At 34.8% G+C, this 11,044-nt stretch overlaps 1 protein-coding gene across 1 annotated transcript; it reads right to left on the bottom strand.

The window, feature by feature from the left end:
- Positions 1-3,180: 3,180 nt before the first annotated feature.
- On the bottom strand, positions 3,181-10,259 carry LOC140751818 (lysosomal acid glucosylceramidase). Its single transcript, XM_073085874.1, has 11 exons — positions 9,176-10,259; positions 8,697-8,814; positions 8,194-8,335; positions 7,574-7,730; positions 6,929-7,089; positions 6,013-6,136; positions 5,613-5,726; positions 4,908-5,052; positions 4,421-4,500; positions 3,907-4,187; positions 3,181-3,355 (listed from the first exon to the last, which is right to left on the bottom strand). The coding sequence occupies exons 1-11, from the start codon at positions 9,503-9,505 to the stop codon at positions 3,250-3,252; spliced, it is 1,758 nt and encodes a 585-aa protein (XP_072941975.1). The 5' UTR covers positions 9,506-10,259; the 3' UTR covers positions 3,181-3,249.
- Positions 10,260-11,044: the final 785 nt, after the last annotated feature.

Here is an 11,044-nt window from a genome sequence, read left to right as displayed (position 1 = left end):
TCAACTTACATACTTTTGATGACTCAACCTTAATACCTTGTGGAATCTCCATATAAATTTCTTCCATCAGGTCCCCATACAGAAAAGCAGTTTTAACGTCGAACTTTTCTATATTTAAATTGTCTCTTGCTGCTATACTCAATACCAATCTGATAGAGTCATACCTAGTAGTAGGCGAAAATGTTTCTTTATAATCTATGTCCTTCACTTGTGCAAAACCGCGGGCGCACAGACGAGCTTTGTACCTTTCTATTTCTCCTTTCTTATTTTTCTTAAGACAGAATACCCATTTGCTTGTTATTGGTTTCTTTTCTGTTCTGTCTGTTATTGTCCAAGTATTGTTTTCCTCGTGCGATCTTAACTCTTCTTCTATTGCTTTCCTCCAATTTTCTCGGTTACTTCCATTAACTGCCTCATCATAAGTATCTGGTATGTCTACTTCAGTGAGATTTACTTCCATATTTTTATTTCTACGAGGTCTTAGATTTATGTTACTAAATTCTTCTATAGTAATATCCCGAGGTGGATTATATGTAACATCATATTCATCATCAGCACTCTCCATATTTTCGTCTGATGAAATTTGATTTTTATCAGGTTCATCTGTTAAATTTTCTCGAGGAGACAACGGAACCTGTTTATCTATATCACGTCCATTAACATGTATCTTAACATAATTTTTATTGGGTTCCTTTAGGGTACTGTGCTCATCAAACTTTACATCTCTTGATACAGCTATCTTTTTTGTACTCTCATCAAACATTCTGTAATTTTCTTCATCATATCCTACTAGTATCATTTTAGAACTTTTCTTATCTAATTTCTTTCTCTTTTCTTTAGGAACATGGACATATCCTATAGAACCAAATATTCTTACATGATTCAAACTTGGTTTTTGATTATACCACAGTTCATATGGTGATACATCAACTGTTTGACTAGATGAACTTCTGTTTAATAAGTACACAGCACAATTGACAGCTTCAGCCCATAAATTCATAGGGACATCTTTGGCGTATAACATAGACCTTGCACTTTCCATTATTGTACGTAATTCTCTTTCAGCCCTACCATTTTGCTGTGGTGTATAAGGAGCAGTACATTCATGCTCTATCCCTTTTCTTTCCAAGAAATGCTTAAAATCATGGTTTACATACTCACGACCATTATCTGTATGTAGGATGCGCACATCGTGTTTAAATCTGTTATTTACTATGGCATTGTATTTTATAAAACATTCTAGTACTTCAGTTTTGTGCTTCAGAAAATAAACGTGGCGATAACTCGTGGCTCCATCCTTAAATAAAACAAAATAGCGCATTCCTGATACTGACGCCTCCTCTATGGGACCACAGACATCACTGTATACTATATCACCTGCCTCGGCTTGGGCTCTTTTGGATTTCTGAAACAGCAACCTTGCTTGTTTACCATACTGACACGCTCCACAAATAAAGTTATTGTCTCCAGTCAATGGTATAGGAATTGCTCCAGACTTGCTCATTTTCTGAAGTTCATTAATGTTCAAATGCCCTAAACGCTCATGCCATATTTTGATATCTGACTGTACCATATTACAACTTTCTTGAATAACTGTCTTCACTTGCAACTCATAAAGATTGTTTTGTTTCAGATAAGCACACATGACCACTACATTATCCTTCATTATTAGAGCATTGTTATTATTTTTCAATATTACATAACCTTTTCTGGTCGTCGCTCCTTCAGAGAATAAGTTTTTCCTTAACTCCGGCACATAAAGTACATTTTCTAATATACTTTCTTCCCATTGTCCTTTTACCTTTCTTTTAATTAAAATTGTTCCTTCACCACAAACTTCAATATTCTGTTTGTTTCCTAGCTTCACTATTTTATTTTTATCATGACTGAGATATTCATTTAATTCACAAAAGAATTCACGTCTATATGTCATATGCATTGATGCCCCGCTGTCTAATATCCATATGTCATTGTCATTCACATATGAAACATTTTCCGCACTAAATGCTAACATATTATTTTGCTCTTGGTTCTTATGAACAGATTTCTTGGGTGCTCTGCAGTCTCTTGCAAAGTGTCCTCTTTTATTACAGTTGTAACACACAAATCTATGACTTTGTTTATTTGCATCATCTGGAGTGCTATATTTTGGCTTCGCATATTGTTTAACTTGCCTTGGATTTTTCTTAGTTGTCACTAAGGCTGTCTCATTGTTGGTATCAGTAACTAGACTCGCTTCTTCATCGATTAATCGCGATGTCAAATTTTGGATAGTTTGACAATCTGAATCGAGCGAGAGCCACGCTTGCCGCAATGAACGGTATGTGGGCGGTAATGTGCTCAATATTTTAGTCATAACGGCCGTATCACTCAACTTCTCACCGCATTCTCTGAGATCTTTAGCTAAGCTTTCTACCTTTGAGACATGTTGTGCCATTGTATCACTTGAACAATAAGTATATTGGTAAAATTTTTCATGGACCATCATCTTGTTGAATTCAGATTTATGTTCATAAACAGCTTCCAATTTATTCATCACACTTTTAGCTGTCTCACAATTCTCAATCAAAGAAATCTGATTCAGATCCATTGACGATGTCAAAATGAACATAGCCATCCCGTCGTCTTTGTTCCATTGTACTAGTGCGGCAGCTTCTGATGGTTTTGGAGTATTTATATTCAAACCTTTTGCCCGCAAAGCACAATTAATCTGGAATTTCCATTGCTTAAAGTTTCTACCATCGAACTTTTCGATTTTCATGGAATTTGTGACCTCCATTTTGCAATTGTGCTTACAGCACCTTTTTACGTACCTTTCTTTATATATTGCTCTTTACTCAATATCGCACATCCAGTCGTTATTCAAAGCGTCCTGGGCCCATAACCTATTCGTTTTCTAATATACGATAAATGATTTGAGTAAGACTTCCATTTTATAAACGTTTTTATTAAATATAGTACGACATTAAGTTACAAAGAAATTTTCACGACGGACATTGACACACGGAAAAATACAGAAGCGCCATCAAGTGGCGGAAACATAAAACATACATTTCTTAATTTGAATACACCTTTTTAATTTACTATTTAATAGGATTGTTGTTATAACAAATTGCAAAAAAGTATGTCCAAAATTACCAAAATAATTAATATTAAATAAATAAATAAAACAAAATCATGTAATTTTCAAAAATGTATTTGATTATGTTGTTATAACAATAATAAATAAATTAATATCTTGTTTCATTATTAATTGTGATTTATTTCTACAGTCTTCACAGATTGGGGCTCCATAATTAGCTCAATGTATCTTGTACTGCTAATCCTGACTCTGACACGAAGCTCTCGTCTCTTACTGTAAAAGAAATAGATTATGCAGATTATTTTTGTATGATTTTTAATTTCAATTGAAATGTTGCCATAATAAATTAAAAATTGAAGTTAATTCGGTCGGTCAGTAATCCAGATTTGTTTTGCAAAATTCTGAAAAGAGAGAAAAGAAGATGGCAATTTGTCATATTTTTAGTGGCTTTGTTCTAATTAGGAATACAAAAAATAGGGGTTTTAATCAACTCTGTGTACATAGCAAAAGGATAAGGGAGATTTGGGGAAATAATAATACAGTCAAGGGCAGCAGTGTCAAGAAGCTTAGAACATGAAGTAAACAATTTTCAAGTTTACTTCAAATCAATGTGATTAATGTAATTTTAGAATTCAGTTGGTAGATTTTGGTATGAGTATTGAAATAAATTTTTCATTGTTCAACGTTGTTTTTTTACGTTCATTTAAAATTTGTAAATTATTTAAAATAAGCCATTAATGGTCATAGCCAAACAAGTATGGGAACAAAATGCTGGCTGCTTATCAGGAAAGCTTGGGAGCTGTTTCACTCCGAAAATCACTTACGTATTATGTAGCACCACAACAATAGTCCGTTGTGGTGTTAAAACACCGAACTTCCCCACTGTGACGAGGCTCCGTCTGACCACGCCTATTCTTTGCGACTGTGGGGGAATAAATTTGGAGAAATGTCCCATTGCGTAGAACATCGGCTGCTTGATGAATTCGTCTCGGTCGCCGTAAACTAGAACCGGGGCGTCAACGAAGTTGTTCGCCCAGTTGGGACCACCGTTCTCGTCCAAACACAGATTCCAGTCTATCCAGCCGACCACATAGTTGTTCAAGTCCTGAAAAAGATGTTAAGTTGTATATAATGCTCCTGATTAAAGTGCCTGCAAGTTATATACATTAATCCTAAATTGCCAATATGTGGATATCTGTTCAAGATGAGCCTTGCACTACCTTATTTTATAAAGCGGCTAGTCCGAAAGAATTAAAATGTAAAGGTTTTTGTCTGATAGAATATCATTAGTAATCTTAAATCTATCCTGATATTTTCGAGTCCAAAATAATAACTTACGTCCAAAATGTGGGTGATATACCTTCGAGCTCTTCTCCACGAACCAATTTCAACCTTATGCAGGTCCCAAGGCATGGCACCTAAAATAACGGTAGGACCTCTTTATTTTGATCTAGATCTATTCAATTCTATATGTATTAGAGGTGTTTGCATGTACGTATGCATCCATATTACTCTCACTACGAAAAGCTAACTAAGCTAGATTTTTACCAAAAATCGATACCAAACATAAATGACGACCCGCGTAGCGGAGCGGTCACCATACCGGTCTGAAGCGCAATGGGTTCCGGGTTCGATCCCCGGCCAGACAGATATCTAAATGATGAATTTAGAGTTCTGTTTCTGGGTCTGGGTGTTTGTGTATTTGTCTATGTGTGTGTCCATGGCACCCACGACACAGGGAATCCTAGTGTGGGGCTGTGAGTGTAGGATGCGTTTATTATTTATTAATTAAAGGTTATATATATTAATATTTTGTATGTGTCACCTTCACAAGCCTCTGTTGAAAGCAGGATCTTGTTGGGATACCTCCTCTGGATCATTGTAAGAATGTGCGCTGGTACAAAGTTTCCGTAGTAATGGACCGCTATCCCATCGACATAATCCATTGATTTTGGATCTCCTTGCTCCATCTTTAATAGGTAATGTATCATTAATCTTAAAAAAATATTTTTCACGCAATCAGACGTAGCGACTACATATAGGTATATGAAGGAAAATAAACTTAGACTTCTTTATTCTAATCTTATCCAAATGTCTCTGTGATGTATGGTCCTAGCTATAGAGTATATAACCATGTTCTGAATGGCTGCTGGCACAATTACAAAAAAAAAAATATAAAATTATATCTATTATCTACCCTTATATATTTGGGTACTACATTTTTACGTTATTTGGTATTGGAGCAGCATGGCGGAGTATTTTCAAGGTATAACTCCACTTATAATGGTAAACATACAAATCATCGATATTGGAAGCTGCCTTTTACGCCCCTTTTTACACGCTTTATATTTGCTTCACTCGTATGTTTGTCAGTGAGTAAACTCCGTTTTTCAGTAGAAAGAGATCAACATACATCCTTATCTAACCCTGCATGTATGAAAGAATGAAATAAAATACTTTTCTACTTTTTAGTTGATTTTATCATAAAAGCGTGTTTTTGAACTATATTTATTATATTAAAAATACTTACTCCTCGTAAGAAAATAGGAAGCAAGTAGCGCTGATCATCGACGGCCAAGATGAGAGTTTTGTTGAAGGGAGAATTCTTTATTGTTGGTCCCAAATTATTAGCTACCCAACGTCCCTGAAAATTTAAATCAATAATCTAATAATGTTAAGCGATATATATTTATAAGTATGTACCTTCTTATTCATTTCCCTAATGTTTTTTTTGATAATGCTGGTGTAATGTGTTAAATAAATATGAATGTGATAGATACAATTAGGGAGGTACATAATGTGCAAATAACTAGGTACTATGAATACTAGACGAACATTTGTGATTATTATTATTTAATTAATTACAGCCTTAGGTGAGTAAAATACTATTTTACTTATCAAAGATTCAAAGATTACAGCGATGTATTTACCAGTGCAGTCGGCCACCATCCCAATGAGTTAAACTGTACAAAGGGTACAATACCGTTGACAGGTTCATTCGTGGTTGTAATAGCCCAGATGTCTACTTCAGCCTTTTTATACTCCTCTATAAATCTGTAATAACATAAAATGGAGTAGATAACTTCTTACTTCTCCCCTTCCATAGCAGAGTAATACAGCTGTCCTCTGACTTCGCGTATTTGGCTAGCGAGACAGACCATGAATAAGTACCTACCGAATAAAGTTAAGCATCACTAACTCGCACCAGTGTCACTATCTCGTAAGGCAGTGATAGCCTAGTGGTTAAGAAACTCGGCATTTCGATCGAGGGGTCCAAGGTTTAAATCCCAGGCACGCACCTCTGATTTTTCAAACTTATGTGCGTATTAGAAATTAATTATCACTTGCTAAAGAAGGAAGGAAAACATCGTGAGGAAACCTGCATACCTGAGATTTATAAAAAAAAATCTCAAAGGTAAACGCACGCACGGTATATCAATACGCATTTGGCCAGCGCGGTGGACTATGGCCTAATCCTTCTCATTATGACAGGAGACCCTTGCCCAGCAGTGGGACAGTAATGGGTTGATAAATAATGAACTCGTACCCCCTCCGCATTGGAACAGTATTATAGGTCCAGACCGCTCAATACGTGGAAGAGCGGGGGCTCCGGGGGGATAGTCACATACCCAGCAGTGAAACTTGATGAATGTTGCAGTCAATAATTCTCATAATATATTTTCGATTTTTCTGAAGCCAAATTCTTGTCGAAGAACTTTTTATGCCTAAATAAAATTAAGGTAGCTAAACAATAAATTCAATGCAAATCATATCTATCTTATAAGGTTGTCACGATGATTTCTGACGTCCCGTCATAATAACCGTGTTGTGAAACTCTAGACGAACCGTAAATGATAATCAGCGTAGGCTTGGTAGAACTCTGGTTTGACTTGTCCAAAGCCGGTGATCCTCTGGTTGGTCTTCATCCAAACAGGGGGCGACCACGTGCTGGCCGTCACCTTGATCTTGTTCGTGGCTACTTGCTGCGCCAGCTTGATTAGAGGAAGCTGAAAATGTTAAGTGACAATACAGTAGGACGAAGCTTTGCTTAACATTGTAATGACAAGATTTTTTTGGGCTACCCTCATTTATGGAGATCGAAGCGTAATAAAAGCGTTTCTAGTATTTGTGGAACGATTTTTTTATTACATGCCTTGCAGGTCTTCTTAGTTAAAGCCTTAAAAACTTAACATGTGTCCTCGATAACCTGAGATCATCTTAATTTATAATATTACCCAAATCTGCTACAAACACACACCTTTTTAAATAAAATTTTATTTTTATTATTTTATTAGCTTAATTTTGACGTAACTAATTTTCGTATATCTTTGAAACATTACAAGTGTATGTTTGGATAGAATACAATAATTTACAAGGCCAGGGAATTCATTGTAGATAGTAGTTACAGATCATGTCTACGGACCATAATGACCTCTTACCATTAAGTAGATCACACGCCCATTTGTATAAAAATGGAAATAAATGACACACCTTGTAGAATAGATCTTCTGGAGCAAGCGTGTAGTTGGTGAGGGCGGCGTCATTCCAAGGCAGCTCGTTGTACGTGTAGGGGTGAGTGGAGAAATCCGCGCCACCGATAGGAACTCTGATCAGGTTGTACTCCAAACCTTCGTGGCTAAAATATGAGCTGGAAATAAAAAATATTTTTTTGCGAAAAATACTTTGAAACAGGGAGATCTCCCGCCGGGCTTGGTGATCATGCCAGCGGAGCGGCCGTACTCCGACATTATCAGTCCGGAGCTTGTATATATATTAAGAAAACTTCGATAGCGTTAGTGAGAATACATCATATGGCGCCATCTCTTGACGAGTAGCGGGAAGTCGCCACAATACAACTGACTTCAAATGTTGGTTAAAATATTTTTTTTGGAATCAGACGACGCTCCAAAATAAGGTTGAAACACGAGGAAATTTAAAAAAAAATCCTTTATCATGGTGATGAAATTATTTACTGAATTAAAATTAGTATGTACCTACCTACCAAATAAACAAGCAAGTACCTAAGAGATAATTAAGACAACTTATTGAAAAACCCATTTTGCAAAGGAACTTAATAAGTGATGAAAGTTCATTGAAAATATAAATCTTACTTAACAAAGTGTAATTGTGTTGCATCAGAAAGTTTCCGCCAGTTGATGGAGGCAGCATCGGTCACCGATCCTCCGAAGCCTTCAATCACTTGATATCTCCTTACTGTTTGGACTCTGAGGATCACTCTATCCAACAGTGATGCTGAAATGTGAACATATTAAGAAGATTAAAAGACAATAATACTGTAATAAGAATTTCGTATTTCGTTAAAATGTCGAAAGTTTTGGGAAGGGAATCGTAATTTACCACCAATCACTCTATTTGTATAGAGAAGATTTGTATAAAGCTTTATGTCTTCGTGCCATTCAATTCAAACCTAAAATAGATTTAAAAGGCAAGCCCTTTTAACCTACGCTACTATACCGAAGACAAGCTTATCGTGCAATGTGCAAGCTAGATGTTGTGTTGTGTGCGAAGTTATCTAAGTGTGTGAATCATTTATCCTCTATTTTTATTCTGATAAAAAAGCAGATAATTTCTTATTAACATCATTTTTTCTTACTCTCGTAGTTTGCCGGATTGTCTTCGTCATCATCATCATTGATATCTTCGTTCTCATCCGCGGGATTTGTTTGGTCTGTTTGTATGACACCATAACTTTTCTCGAAACGCTGCCCAGCCTGCATAATATAAGTGTTTAAATAATCTTATCTCACATCAATAAATTTAGGTACTATACAAAATTATATCATAGGTATATACTTTTAAACCAAATAATTAAATTGGAACTCTGTAAAATGTTGGTAGAAGTCTTATAAGCCCGTTGTTCAAAATCCTTCAAAGTCAGAAATCGTAACGTGAAACACTCACATTACGATACTTATATAGAATTGAAACACCTCATATTATGTCTCAATTTGGCATGAAAATGTCTTTTGAACTACCTTATCTTTGAGCTATCATATTATTAGTTAGGGGTATTAGCTGAAAAGTTTTTTCTCTCTTTGAAAATTGAGCGACAAGAACCATATCATTACTAACATTACTGCTTGTGTAAACAACGAAGGTTCCCGGAGCGGGCGCTTCTCGGGTGACAGTGTCGCAGTACGTCGCGTCACACACGCACACAATCGAGCGCCCTTCAATACCAACGTCCCTCGCCCTGCATGGCTGATCTAGAAAATTAACGGAACAAGCATAACAAAAACGACATACTTTAATTAGAATAAAGATTTTGTTGTTTGAGTTCGTTTCAACCTTATTCTTATATTGAGATGTTTTTACAAAACTCGTTGTGCTCTTTTTTACCACGCTTTTATTAGCTTGACCTATATGTATGTATGTAACGGAATCTTTGAACTTTTTACCCATTTTGAACGGTCCGATTAATTTAATTTATTGAACAATTATCAAGAACCGTCAATACACTATTTGAATAATTTTATCCTATTATCCTCATCAGGATCGTCAGGAATTAGCGGACTTGCAGTTTTACGCGGACTATACCATGTACCTACCCATTTCGTCGACATTAATTCACATAAATAGAAAAATTGTAAGAACATACCACACTGTCCCACAGCAAGAAAGGAGAAAAATAAAGAGAGTCCAATGAACCTGAACGTCATTGCTTCTCCCATCTGTAAACAATATGCATTTTTATTTAACTGGAAGTAAAAAAATACGATTAGAATCTTAAATACCAATTTACATTTAATTTTTTAACACTTGTACTTATTATATTACAATAGTTTTCTATTAATAATGTTTATTTTTCGTTGAATTAAACAAGAAAAAACTACTTGGTGGCTATCAGATTCGCGGAGAAAGTGAGTTTTTTCAGGCCAGACGTGTATGGTATAACTAAATATTGTATAATGTATCCAGTTCTCGTTAACATCAATTAATGTTATAAACCTAAGGAGATCCATCAGGACCTAAAATGCTTGGGACTAAACAAAAATGAAATGGAAATAATAAAAAGGATCACACTAAGATTACCGTATATAAGTTTTTAAGAATTGAATAAACTAAATTAAGTTAGACCCGTGAAGAGGTAGAATGAGTTAAAGTGCTGATGTACTGCCTATTTAACAGTATAGTTAAACAAAAAAATAAACTTTGCAATATTATAAAATCACTAATGTCTAAATACTATCTATATTTACTCTACAATCTTTATTTTTTATAACTATGATCGAAACTTTATTGAAAACAAAATGACCAGGCATATAATATAGAATATCTTAATAAAGAATAAAAATGTGTCATATTCAAATGAATTTAATTAATGGCATAGTTATTCGTGCCAATATAACATAATAATTGTAAGTACATGCTTACCTTTTGCACCTCCTTCTTCTAATACATATTTCAATTAAAGAAATTCGGTGAATCGTTTATCTTCAGATGATTATCACAGAACCAATTAATGATAACAGTTGTTTGAGAATTCACATATGATTTTATTTATTAAATCACATTTAACTAGCAATATCTGTTAAATCACAGCAAAACGATTTCATATCTTTAGGAATAGAGATAAAAAACTGTAAGTGTTATGTACTAAGCTATAAATATTTGAAATTGTAAGGAAATCAGCGATAACTAGTCACACTTCTCACATTTGAAAGCTATAAATATTTGAAATTGTAAGGAAATCAGCGATAACTAGTCACGCTTCTCACATTTGACAAATAATGAGTTAAAGGAATTATTTTAAAATAATATTAACATATTACACTGGAAGAGTAGAAAGAGAGAGAATGAAGAATGAGTTACTATTGCTATCGTTACAGCCTTATCCTGTAAATAATTTTATTGATACAATTATTTTTAACTCCTTACGTCAAAGAAGCCGATGTTATAAAAACGCGTGTTTAATAAAAAATATGTATAAGCGTGTCTGCC

Source organism: Epargyreus clarus, unplaced genomic scaffold, assembly GCF_041222505.1.
Source record: "Epargyreus clarus isolate Ecla_fem2 unplaced genomic scaffold, WU_Ecla_fem_2.2 ptg000023l, whole genome shotgun sequence".
NCBI classification, from domain to species: domain Eukaryota; kingdom Metazoa; phylum Arthropoda; class Insecta; order Lepidoptera; family Hesperiidae; genus Epargyreus; species Epargyreus clarus.
Note: the sequence above shows the minus strand (reverse complement) of the source record. Positions and strands in the feature narration are given on the sequence as shown.

Coding starts and splice junctions, on each gene's coding strand:
- LOC140751818 (XM_073085874.1), bottom strand. CDS start 9,505: ATGGGTAAAAAGTTCAAAGATTCCGTTACATACATACATATAGGTCAA. Junction 8,815..9,175: donor TTGTTTACACAAGCAGTAAT/GTTAGTAATGAT, acceptor TATATTATGCAG/GCTGGGCAGCGTTTCGAGAA. Junction 4,501..4,907: donor TTCAACAGAGGCTTGTGAAG/GTGACACATACA, acceptor CCGTTATTTTAG/GTGCCATGCCTTGGGACCTG.